This window comes from Schistocerca gregaria, chromosome 1, assembly GCF_023897955.1.
Source record: "Schistocerca gregaria isolate iqSchGreg1 chromosome 1, iqSchGreg1.2, whole genome shotgun sequence".
Lineage (NCBI taxonomy): Eukaryota > Metazoa > Arthropoda > Insecta > Orthoptera > Acrididae > Schistocerca > Schistocerca gregaria.
In genome coordinates this window covers 1,078,608,574-1,078,621,961 of record NC_064920.1, presented here as the reverse complement: position 1 = coordinate 1,078,621,961, position 13,388 = coordinate 1,078,608,574, and the positions used below count along the sequence as shown (strand labels likewise).

General features: G+C 42.7%; 1 protein-coding gene across 2 annotated transcripts in view; it reads left to right on the top strand.

The window, feature by feature from the left end:
* LOC126281821 (phytanoyl-CoA dioxygenase, peroxisomal-like) overlaps positions 1-13,388 on the top strand; it is a 125,250-nt gene that overhangs the window by 70,531 nt on the left and 41,331 nt on the right. For both annotated transcript variants that reach the window (XM_049981063.1, XM_049981053.1), the window contains exons 3-4: positions 1,915-2,078; positions 2,439-2,604. In XM_049981063.1, coding sequence (XP_049837020.1) covers positions 1,915-2,078; positions 2,439-2,604 — 330 coding nt within the window. The remainder of the gene's footprint in view (positions 1-1,914; positions 2,079-2,438; positions 2,605-13,388) is intronic.

Genomic DNA, 13,388 nt, shown 5'->3' with positions numbered 1-13,388 from the left:
TTGTTCCTTCTCGTATCATCCAGTAAGTCTCCCGTGACCTGGGGTTGTGGGTTCCTTTTCCATAAATCCTCCATTAAACCTCATTAGTCTTTTTCTTTAATCTCATCTCCTTTCTCATCAGCCCTTCTGAAATGGGAAGGAGCCACTGGCTCTGCAAGCTTGTATGTTTCCACGTATTTTGTGCATTTGGTCCTGCCACCTCTTGGTGAGATTATTTGTTGTCTGTCCATATTATGTTTTCCAACAGTAATTTATCTGGATAAATTTTTTAGATCAGTAAGCCTCTCTCCCATTTCAAAAGATGTTTGTGAGTGTAAGTACCAGGGGTGATCAAAACATTTATGTGACGCTGTACAGTTCAGAATCGGTATGCTAATCAGGCAAAATAGCCATGAGCGTTGAGGCTCCAAAGCACCAGGTTGAAGATACTTGTTTGATAAAACACTGTGTTTTGCCGCATGAAGAAGTCCGTAATTACCCACTGCACATCCTTGTCAGCCAGGAATTGTCGATCCTTGAGACCTGAGACCTTTTTAAGTGACCAAAGGCATGATAATTCTATGGAGAGAGCTCGGGACTATGGAGCAGGTGGTGAAGTGTATCCCACTTGACGGAGTGAGGCCTCATGTCGAATTGCGATGAGGATGGAACTTGGCGCAACATTCCACAACAGTGGTACATTTGGTGATAAAATTGCCGTAGTTCACATTTCTGAATTAATGCACGCACGTCAGAAAGCCACAGATGCCACACTAATCCCTTGTATCAGAGCTTGTGTGCCTGCGTCAGAGTTGTGCTACACTGCACAGCTCCAGTAATGCCCTCGGATGAAAATTTTTTTTGATCGCCCCTTTTATTGTGTGGCTTGACTCTTCTCAGATTGTATGCTCTCAGAATTTTGTCAGCAATCTCTGTGATGCACGACACCTCAACATCTTCACCGTACTCTGTTAACCACTGTGAAGTGCTTGGCAGAGGGTACTTCTGTTTTATGCCTCCATTTCCATTGGGAAGATGATTGACTAAATCCCTCAGTGAATGCAGTAATTAGTCTAATCCTGCCATTGCAACCCCTGTGGGAGTGACATGTAAGGGTGGTGGTAAATTCCTAGATTACCTACTTAGTACTGGTTTTTGAAACTATGTAAGTAGATTTTGTTGCTCGAGAGTTGATGTCTGTCATCTATCCACTGCCATTGGAGGTTTCTCTTAATCTGTGAAGCCGTCTCACTAAAAAAAAAAAAAACACGTGACCATTCGCACTGCCCTTCTTTGTAGACTTAAAATAATATCCTGTGTAGTCCTCTTGGTTTTAAGGCCTCTCTTCCATCATAGTTTTATTTTACAAGTAACACAGTCACAAAAGGTATTAACCTATGTTACTTATATGTTTGTTCTGTTTGGTGTGGATCCCACTAACTTGAAAAACAGTTTAGGATGATTTGCAAGAGTGATTTGTAATCAGTCTCCTTTGTAGACTCCTTGTATGTTTCCAGCATCCTACTCATGAGATGAGATTTACAGCCTGTCTGACCTCCAACCGGGCATTTTGTTTTATATCCCCAGAAATTGTTTTAGCCACACATTTGTGTGAGTTGACTGATTCCAGTCATTGCACATTCATATTGTTATTATATGGTACTATGTTTATGCATTTTGTGAATTATGCATTTTGTGAAGTGTACAGTTTTACATTTGTGAACCTTTAGAGCAAATTATCAGTCTTTGCCCTACTTTAAAATCTTTTGAAGATATGATGGAATGTGTGTACAATTTTTTCCAAATAGTACTTCATTACAGGTAACTTAGGAACACTGAAGTAACCTTATATGAGAAACTGGTGCAGAAATGTCACTATTCAGTCTTGAATTAACAGTAGATCTTGCAATATTTCTCCTTAACAAAGTTCAACAGACACCAAATTTAACATCTACAGCAGTTTTTCCAAGTAGTAATAGTGAATTTAGATATTCGCTGGACAACAAACTGTTAACCTATGCTCAAAGAAAATTTTATGAAGAAAATGGCTACATTGTTATTCCTGGCTTAATTGAAGATGGCCTTCTAGATGAATGCAGGTGAGTAATTTCAGACATTACAGATCTGATTGTGTGTGAATTGTTTTGTACCTGCTTTTAGAACTAGATTGTGTAGCATTATTGGGTACTGCTGTATCATTCATTGTCCATCTCAATTTTTTTGAACTATCTCCTCCTGCTTGCTTTCCGATAACACTGTCTGTGCCCTGCTTTGTGCACTTTCAGTATTCTCAGGACACTAACATTTCCTTCCAGTTTTAATGCTTATCTTTCACTCATCATATACCAGTGGCTTTGTACTAGTGTGCTGAAAAGAGTTTTGCAGAAGTGTTGTTTACCATTGTTACATTTGCACCTTTCTTTTAAGTCTTTTTCCCTTACAGACTGTTTTTGTTTCAGGGATCATTTTGTTGACATATGCCACGGACGTGTTGACAGGGGCAACATGGTTTTGATGAAAGACATTTCACTGGCCAAAACTGGAGCAACAGGAGAGTACCTGTATTATAAAGTTCAAGACATTTTATGGGATGAAATCTTTGCTAAGTACATCACTCATCCATTGGTAAATAATGTTCATATGTAATACAAAATCTAATATACAAACTTAGTTTAGAAATGGTGTATTTTTTGCATCTCCTAAACTGTGTCTCTATGGCACATGCAGTGTGAGAGAGTAATAAACACTGCAATGAAAACGTGGGTGTTAATAGAGCAGTATTGACGACCATCAACAATAAAAGAGGAACGTCTACGTAGCTAAGCAGTGGTCGTATATGGACTCTGTGGCAGAGACTTATACCATGTAATCTGTTAGTAAATCAATTTATTGCTTTTATGTTCATGACCTGTGTCAATATGAATAAAATTATTTTGAGTATTAGAATGTGTCATCAGAAACATGAAAACAACTAAAGTGCTGGTTGTCATTAGAAACACTAAAACAACTTAATTGCTCACATTTGGACTGACTTTGCAGATATCCTGTTCAGAGTGTCCTGAAGAGCAATGCTGCAAAGTCGGTCCGTATGTCAGCACTTTAGCTGTTTTAGTGTTTCATAATGATGTGACCTAAACCCAAAATGATTGCATTCAAATTTATTGCATTTTTGGCTTCAGATATTAATAAATAAAATTACAAATGGACAGCATGGATGACCTGTACTCAGAGCCAAAATTTCAAAAACTGCCAGTGGAAACAGTTTTACACACACACACACACACACACACACACACACACACACACACACACACACACACACACACACACAAAAGAGAGCTATAGCTAGCTTTCAGAACTGTTTGCAACATGAACAAAGGAGTGAAGAATAAGTTGTGACATGTTGGGAAATGGGGACAAGTCACTCAGACCCTAGGTCAAGAAGTACACAGTTGTGTGGACGAAGGGAGACAAAGATGAAGTGGAAGCTTCAAAGACAGTACCTTAGTAAGCACAGTTCTCATTTCTGTTCAAAGATGACAGAACACAGAATAGGAAGCAAAGGAGGCTAAGAGGTAAAAGAAGTGGAATGAGTAATGCAGTTAAGAACGAAAATGAAAAGAGCGAAAAATTTGAGTTAGTAACTAAGTGTTCCAATGGAAAAGGTGAGACAGACAGCTTTCAAAGGGGGCTTAACCTAGCATTGTGGCAAAATGTACGGATATGTTTAAGAGCAAGTTTGTATTTTCAGAGTTCCAATAATATAATACTGGGTGAGAGGACCCCTATCATATAGCAGGCATTTAGTTGCGTCCCTTGAGTCATGCTGTAGAGCTGCTCAGCAAGTGGGTACTGGGTTTCTCCAAGGTGGACGGTTCTTCAGAGTTATTACTCAGACAGTATCTGTCCCATGTATCTGTTTGTCTACAGCACGCATGGTTTCAAACATTGCTCTGTATTTGATATTGTGGGATTTACAAATGGTGGGGCAGAAGTAAGTGCTAAAGGATGGGTGCATCAGACAGACTTTTCAGGGGAATAATGTCAGAGGTAGTGGTAGCCTGGGAGTATCATGCAGTTTGTCAAGGATGGCCTGACAAAATCTGATGAAATTTTGTAGAAAAGTTCTGCTAGAATGTAAATACATTGGGAGTAAAGGAGACCTTCGTCAACAGGCAGAAGAAAGAAAACTTTTTAGAGTTAGAATATGTACACATAGTGCTGCTGGAGTTGCAGATTGCTGGGTGGACTAATGTGAGGTGGGTAGAGAGGGGGGGGGAGAGGTGTGAGGTGTGAGGCAGGAAGCAGGACAAGATTTTGGAGGTGGATGGCTCGGAGGGAGGCAGCCAGTTAGCAGGCTAGGAATGCAGGATGGATGGGTGGCAGGTGCATGGACAAGGTGTGTGATGCCCAGTTGCCAGAGCCGACGGTGAGCACCACATGCTGAAGGTGATGTGAACTGCGAGGGGGGTGAAGGGCAGAGGTAGGGGAAACAGTTGCGTGGAGGATGCGGGTTACAGAAGATGGGGGCAAGGATGATATGGGAGTGAAGTATGTGTTGCAAGGATATCTCACACCTGCGCACTTCAGAGGAGATGGTGGTGAAGGAGAGGACACAGGTGGTCTAGGTTGTGAAGCAGTCATTGAAAATGAGCATGTTACACTCAGCTGCACATTATACTACTAGGTGGTCAATTTGGTTCTTGGCAACAGTTTGATTATGGCCATTCATCCTCGTCATCAGCTGATCATACTGACATAAAAAGCTGTGCAATGTTTGCATCAGATGTAGATGGTGGAAGTACTGAGTGTGTGGATTGGGCAGGTCTTTCATCTTGGTCTTCCAAAGGGATGAAGGGATGTGAATACTGTAGCAAGAGGGTTGGGAGTGAGGGCAGTATAGGGATGAACTAAGATGTTGTGAACATTGGATGGGCAGTGTGGGGGATGCTGGATAATATGTCTCTCATTTCAGGGAACAATGGTAGATAACCAAAGACCTAGCAAAACGTATGGTTCGTTTGTTGCAGTCCAGCGTGATTTTGGATGACAAGAGGGGTCTACTTTGTATTTGATTCTTGGGGGGTAGTGGGACGATTGGGGGCATATGAGGATGTGACATGGGAAATTTGTTTGTGGACTAAATTTGGGGGTACTGCCTGTCTGTGGAGGCCATTGTGAGACCCTCAGCATACAGAGCAAATTAGTTTTCATCACTCTGCGGATTCATGGTGCATTGGTAGCCAGGCTGTGTGGGAGGGATTTTTTGGTGTGGAAAGGACAGCAGCTGTTGAATCACTGGTACTGTTGATTAGTAGATTTAATGTGGACAGAGGTATGGATGGAACCATCACAGAGGTGGAGGTCAACGTCCAGGAAGATACTACATTGAGTTCAATAGGCCTTTGTGAAACCGATGGGAGAGATGTTGAGGTTGTGAAGGAATGAGGTGAAGGTGTCTTGGCTCTTGACTCCAGATAATGAAGATATCATCAGTGAACCTGAATCAGACTAGTTGTAGGGAGTTGTGGGAGGCAAGGAAGGTTTCCACTAGATGGCCCCTAAACAGGCCGACATAGGAGGGTGCCATGTGGGTGCCATGGGGCTGTGCCACAGCTTTGTTTGTATACCTGCCCTTCAAAGGAAACTAGTTTTTTGGTGGGGTATAGTTGGTAAGGTGTATAAGCGTATGAGGAATGAGGTAGTGAATTTAGAGTCTGAAGGTGACTGGAAGAGATAGAGTTCAGTAGCAGCAAGCCCAATGGCGAGTGAGATATTGGCATGTAAGGTGGTGGCATCAATAGTGGTGGGTGTGGATCCAGCAGGTAAAGGGGAGGGGATGAGGTAGAGTCGTTGAAGGAAGTAGTTATAGCACTACTGGCCATTAAAATTGCTACACGACGAAGATGACATGCTACAGACGTGAAATTTAACTGACAGGAAGAAGATGCTGTGATATGCAAATGATTAGCTTTTCAGAGCATTCACACAAGGTTGGGGCCGGTGGCAACTCCTACAACGTGCTGACATGAGGAAAGTTTCCAACCGATTTCTCATACACAAACAGCAGTTGACCGGCATTGCCTAATGAAAGGTTGTTGTGATGCCTCGTGTTCAAAAATGGTTCAGATGGCTCTGAGCACTAATGGGACTTAACCTCTGAGATCATCAGTCCCCTAGAACTTAGAACTACTTAAACCTAATCAACCCAAGGACATCACACGCAACCATGCCCGAGGCAGTATTCGAACCTGCGACCATAGCAGTTGCGCATTTCCATAGCAGTTGCGCCTAGAACCGCTCGGCCACCCCGGACGGCCCTCGTGCAAGGGGGAGAAATGGGTACCATTGTGTTTCCCACTTTGATAAAGGTCGGATTGTAGCCTATCGCAATTGCGGTTTATCGTATCGCTACATTGCTGCTCGTGTTGGTTGAGATCCAATGACTGTTAGCAGAATATGGAATTGGTGGGTTTAGGAGGGTAATACAGAATGTCGTGCTGGATCCCAATGGCCTCGTATCACTAGCAGTCGAGATGACAGGCATCTTACCCGTATGGCTGTAACGGATTGTGCAGCCATGTCTCGATCCGTGAGTCAACAGATGGGGACGTTTGCAGGACAACCACCATCTGCATGAACAGTTTGATGATGTTTTCAGCAGCATGGACTATCAGCTCGGAGACCATATCTGCGGCTACCCTTGACACTGCATCACAGACAGGAGTGCCTGAAATGGTGTACTCAATGACGAACCTGGGTGCACAAATGGCAAAATGTGATTTTTTCGGATGAATCCAGGTTCTGTTTACAGCATCATGATGGTCGCATCCGTGTTTGGCAACATCGTGGTGAACACATTGGAAGCGTGTATTCGTCATCGCCATACTGGCGTATCACTCGGTATGATGGTATGGGGTGCCATTGGTTACACGTCTCAGTCACCTATTGTTCACATTGACGGCACTTTGAACAGCGGACATTACATTTCAGATGTGTTACGACCCGGGGCTATTCCCTTCATTCGATCCCTGCGAAACCCTACATTTCGGCAGGATAATACATGACCGCATATTGCAGGTGCTGTACGGGCCTTTCTGGATACAGAAAATGTTCGACTGCTGCCCTAGCCAGCACATTCTCCAGATCTCTCACCAATTGAAAAGTCTGGTCAATGGTGGCCGAGGAAGGGCTCGTCACAATATGCCAGTCACTACTGTTGATGAACTGTGCTATTGTGTTGAAGCTGCATGGACAGCTGTACCTGTACACGCCATCCAAGCTCTATTTGACTCAATGCCTAGGTGTATCAAGGCTATTATTACGGCCAGAGGTGGTTGTTCTGGGTACTGATTTCTCAGGATCTGTGCACTCGAATTGCATGAAAATGTAATCTCATGTCAGTTCTAGTATAATATATTTGTCCAATGAATACCCATTTATCATCTGCATTTCTTCTTAATGGCCAGTAGTGTATCTTTGATGTGTTAGGCTTGCTTTTGTGCTATTGGTTGGCTATGTTAGTCAACAAGAGCGGACATTCTTGAAGTGGGAGAACAATAGCCAGCTGCAGTGTGGCATCCAGAATTTGTGTGTGTGTGTGTGTGTGGGGGGGGGGGGGGGGGGGGTTCATGGGGATGAGGTTGTGAGGTTGCAGATGGACTTACTGCTATATGTTCTAGGAAGAGCCTATGGATTTCCGTAGGGATTGGAAGTTATGTTGAACTTATGGGATCTCTATGACATAACTTGTCTCCTTTCCTTCCCTGATCTTTGTGCTGGAAACAATTTTTTGCAACCAGTCCCTCCAACCAAAGCCAACCTAATCCTAACATTGAACCATGTGTTTCCCAGTTCATACCGCCATCCAATTGTGACCCTTTCACCTTCTAGGGATTCTGTACCCACAACGTGGCCACACTATCTGTCCCCAGGTCCCTTCGTAACAACACTAACACTACATCAGAGAAAAGGACAGCAGCACAGAACCTGAAAGCAGATCCTGACCTAATCATCCTCCCCGCAGACAAAGGTTCCACCACTGTCGTGATGAGTTGCAGTGACTTCCTGTCAGAAAACCTCTGCCAACTGTCTGACTCCTCCAGTTACAAGGTCTGCCATAGTGATTCCATTTTGGAAGACCATCATAACATCCAGTCTGGACTGAAATCAAAAGGCTCTTCCCAGGACCTTTCTTCAAGTCCATCTCCATCCTCACTCCAATGTCACCCTGCATGCTCACCTTCTACATGTTCCAGAGAATCCTGAAATCGGTGATATCCTACCCAAGATCCTTTCTTCCCCTCCTAAAATGGTGTTCCATCCCCCATTCAACTTGTACAGTGTCCTAGTCTGTCCCTATGCCTCTCCCATTCCCAAACCCTTACCACAGGGGTCATATCCCTGTTGAAGATCCAAGTGCAAGACCTGCCGAATCCACACAACCAGCACTCCCTACTCCAGCCCTGTCACAGGCTCATCCTACCCCATCATAGGCTGAGCCACCTGTGAAGGCAGCCATGTGATACCAACTCTGCTGCAAAAAATGTACAGCTTTTTTTGTTGGTATGACTACCAACTAGCTGTCCACTAGGATGAACGGCCATAACCAGGCTGTTGCCTAGGACAAAGTTGACCACCCAGTGGGACTCGTGCAACTCAGCATAACGTTCTCGATTTCAATGGTTGCTTCAGAACTGGGACCATCTGCATCCTTCCCTCTACCAACTGGTTCTCTGAACTAGGAAGATGGGAATTATCCATGGAATTTTGAAAATGGTAGAACTCGACGCAAGCAGCGTTATTCTGAGTCCATTTGCAATGGTAAATAGAGAGCAACTGACACATTTCTTCAAAAGAGAGACTGGCACATTCCTGAAGAGCATCTAGAGCTAGCTGACAGAAAAGGTGATGTCGACAGCCTGTGGTCACGTTCTCGCTTCCCGAGCATGGGATCCCGGGTTCAATTCCCGGCGGGGTCAGTGATTTTCACCTGCCTCGAGATGACTGGGTGTTTGTATTGTCCTCATCATTTCATCATCATTCATGAAAGTGGAGAGTTTGGACTGAGCAAAGGTTGGGAATTTGTAAGGGCACTGATAACCTGGCAGTTGAGCACCCCACAAAGCAATCATCATCATCATCATCATCATCATCAACATCATCATCATCATCACAAAAGGTGATAAATACAAGGGTAAATCCATGACAGAAATAAAGCTTATGCATTTTGGAGCTAGCACTCCAAATGCTTGAAAATGGTGCTGAAGGCATTTTTGATATGCCATACAGATGAAACAGTGAGGGTTTCATCATAGAGGCTGCCCAATTGTTTAGTGCCATAGAGAGAGGTCTGCTGCTGGTCGGTGAGAACAGACAGTATATCAGAAGTAATGCCAACCAAGTTTGATTCTGATTCCACATAATCCACAGTAACACTGAATGAAGTATAGAACAGTACAAAGTCTTCTAACTAGAACACGCCAATATACAGTCCCTTAGGTGTGCATACAAGCCCAAGGACTGTGGTGCACCAGACTTATGTTGGGCTGTTGTGCACAGAGCACAATGCTTGTTGCGCCGTCTGTCCACATTGCGAGGTGATTGCTCTACGCCAGCTGTGGAGGCACACGTATTGCACACTGTTTGATTAAACGTGCTCATAGTATAGTACTGGAACAAATTTCTTCCCTTTTATCATTCTGTATATTTGTCCATGTTATTGCATTCATTATTCCTGTTTCTCAGTGTGCTTGGATTTCATTTTATTTATAATCCCGTCTTTCACTTAAATATTTGTCTGTGGTATTTTGTCCATAGTGCAATAACGATTTACATTTTAAATGTTTGTATGACGATTACCATTAAAAAAAAAAGTACATCTTTTTACAAAAAGTACATGTTTGATTACATTGTATAGTCGATATATATAGGTTTAATCATCCATTGGTTTTTAACTGATAAAACAGCAGTTTCAGATGTTTAAATATTATGATAGATAAATAACAAGAATAAATTCACATACACAGAGATTCCTGATGGAAAACAAATTGTAGGAAGAAGAAGAAATGAGGGTAGTTGTAAAAGTTAATACTGTAGTTAAGATGATGTGTCACAGGAATAGAAATAAAATAATTACTTTAAGGCAGTTAAGGGAGTAAACATAATGACCAAAAGTCATTTCTATAAAAATTTCAGAGTTTCTAACAAGATGCGAATTACAACCTTTTGCATGTGAGGCCTGGAAGCTGCAGCAAACATACTAAAGATACTGCCTGTATTTATATTTTGCGTATTTGTCTTCTTCTGGAATATTGCTGTGCAGTGTAGGATCCTTAACACACATGACTGATAGAGGACATTAAAAATTTCAAAGAAGGGTGGCTAGTTTTGTACTGTACTGAAGAGATGAGGTAGGAGTCTCAAAGATATGATAAACAAGGTGTGGTAGGACACATTAAAACAGTGTTTTTAATTGTGGCAAAATATGTTCAGAACATTTCAATCACCAACTTTCTTCTCAGAGTGAATAAATATTGTGTTGGCTTCCCATACATAAGGAGAAATGACCCTTGTGATAAAATTTAGAGCTTGCACAGAAATAGTTCAGTGTTCTTCACAAATGCTGTTTGAGAATGGACTGGCAAAGAAATTGTATGAAAGTCATTCTATGAACTGTTTGCAGATGTAAAGATTTTCTCACTGAAAGAGGATATTTTACGTTATATTTTACCAACTTAACACGCTCACTCCTGCACAAAAATCACTATAGATAAAAGTAAACAAAATTTAACCCACCAAATTGTCAAAAGAGGCTGTAATTTAAAAAGAACACGCCCACACAAAGGAAAAAAGGAAAAAGAAACAAACTTGTGCCCCTACATATCTGACTGGGTGCACAGTGCAAGGATTGCACACTATGATGGAGTGTTTGTTGTGTTGGGTGAGGTGGGTAGAGGGTGAGGGCGAGGTGTGGGTTAGGAGCAAGGAAGAAGGTGGCTGGCAGCTCTGAAGGAGGCATCCAGTTTACTGTCTAGGAAAGCGGGAGGGAGGGAGGCGTGATAATTACACAGGTTAGATCTCTGATGCTTGACCGTCAGAGTTGGTGGAGAGTGGTGTATGCTGAAGGTGACGTGGGGACATGAATTGGGAGGGGGTGACAGGATGGAGGGAAAGGGAATTGTTGGGTGGAAGACGTTATGACAGTGAGTTATCGGAGATTGAGGCTGGGATGATTGGGTGCATGAAGAATGTGTTGCAAGGGTTATTCCCATCTGTATAGTTCAGAAAAGCTGGTAATGGAGGGAAGGGTCCAGGTGGTGAAGGAGCCACTGGAATAGAGAATGTTGTGCCCGGGTGCATGTTGTGCCACTGGGTGGTCAACTTTGTCCTTGGCAACAGTTTGGTGGTGCTCAGTCATCATGGTGGAGAGCTTGGTGGTAGTTGTCTTGTCATAAAAAGCTGTGCAATGTGTGCAGCAGAGTTGGTATGTGACCTGGCAGAAGTGGTGGGTGTGTGGACTGGGTGTGTCTTGTATTTTGATCTTTCACTGGAACAAGAATGACTGTGGAAAGGGGTTGGGAGTGAGAGTGGCATAGGGATGGACTGAGACTGGCAAATGATTCGGTTCAGTTGTTCCACTCAAGGGTGATAGGGGATGAGGGGGGCACTATTTGGTAACTGATTCTTGGGTTGTAGGTGGTGGATGGATTGATGTGTATGAGGATATAGCACAGAAAATAATTTTGCGGAGTAGATGGAAAGGGGGAGGGGGGGGGGGGAGGAGGAGGAGGAGGAGGAGGAGGAGGAGGAGGAGGAGGAGTAGTGCTTGTCTGGGAAGACACTCAGGAGACCTTCAGCATAATGACCAAGGCAGTTCTCATCACTGCAGATATGTCATCCATGGATGGAAAGCCTGTATAAGCGGGATTTTTAGTGTGGAAGGAATGGTAGCTGTCGAAATGCGGGTACTGTTGGTGGTCATGTGGTTTGCTTAACCGATGATCCAACATAAAAACCGAAGATGCATTTATTGAAATTTGACCTGATAAAACAAAAGATCTGGGCTCATTTCTTCCAGTTGTTTACTGAAAGTTGCTCTAGCAATGGAATCGATATTTGAATGGAAGAAGATGATGCTTGTTAAAGTAAACACTGGGTGTGCTTCAGAAATTATCACACAGTATTGGGGATGCGATGATGGTGCAAACTTCAAAACTTCTGAAGGTGGAGAATGTACCTATTATGTGGATAGCTGTTGAAATAGAATACTCATTAGTGGGAACCTGCCATATGCCAAGTATACTAGGATTTTCTGGATAATGTGTGGGCCCCCATTTTGACCTTGGCTTTTGTACCTACTTACAGGACACCGTGGTTTCCATTCCTTCAATAAAAAATTCTCCTAGCAGTCTTGGCAACGATGTCAACAAGTGGGGCTTTGGCTAGGACAACAACCACATCAGCTCAAAGAATGATACATTTCTGTAAAAGGTTACTTTGTGTGTCTCAGAATGTTTTACTTATAATAATTTTCTAAGGCGAAGGAATTTAGAAAAAGTTGACAATATTTTGTATTCAAAAACACTATCTACATATAGTAGTTACACTTATGCTGAAATCTGTTAAGTACTTGAAGGATTTGCACTTCTTTGGTTGAAATGGCTACACTGAGGCTGCTCAAACAGATCCAGAAGTCTCGAGTGACTTCTCTGTCGTAGTGAAATTGCACAGCACCCTTAGTTCCATCAGGGATGGTGTCTCATGCAGAGATTTGATGAATATAGATGTAAAGGAGCTAAAATAAATGTGGAAAAGGGAAGTTAAAAAGATTTTGAAGAGAGTGTACAGTTAATTGGGAAAATACACTTGCACTGATACTGAATTTTCAGCTCTCCAGCATTGCTCAAGTGTAACACAGCAGGTTTCATCTACCTTATAATAAGACCATACATCTCAGATATTTTAACTGTTTTAAATGTCATCACTGTCTGTACACAACTATGGTGTGTAATGGATCTTCATCATGTGAGAAATGTGTCCACCCTATGCATCTTCTTGTTCACCCTCATTACTTTGTGCGAAGTGATGCGCCAACTACACTGTTTGCAGTCCTTTTCAGGTGTTCATTATATACAGTGCAAGTCCAATGCTGATGTACAAATCCAAAACAAAAGTTTCTGTTACTTATAATAACCTTATTTAATGGCTGTTCTAGTTATGGTTAATCATTGGCCTTATATCAAAATGGGCGGATATACCACACGTAGCTTTTGCTCTAAGAAAGGTTTTACAGGTAACATGTAGCAACAATGGGGGAGAGCTTAGTAAGTTTTGGGACTGAGTGTGTTAGCATTGTCAGAAGTAACCACAGCACCATGTGTTACACATGCTGTACTCTGACAGTGTGT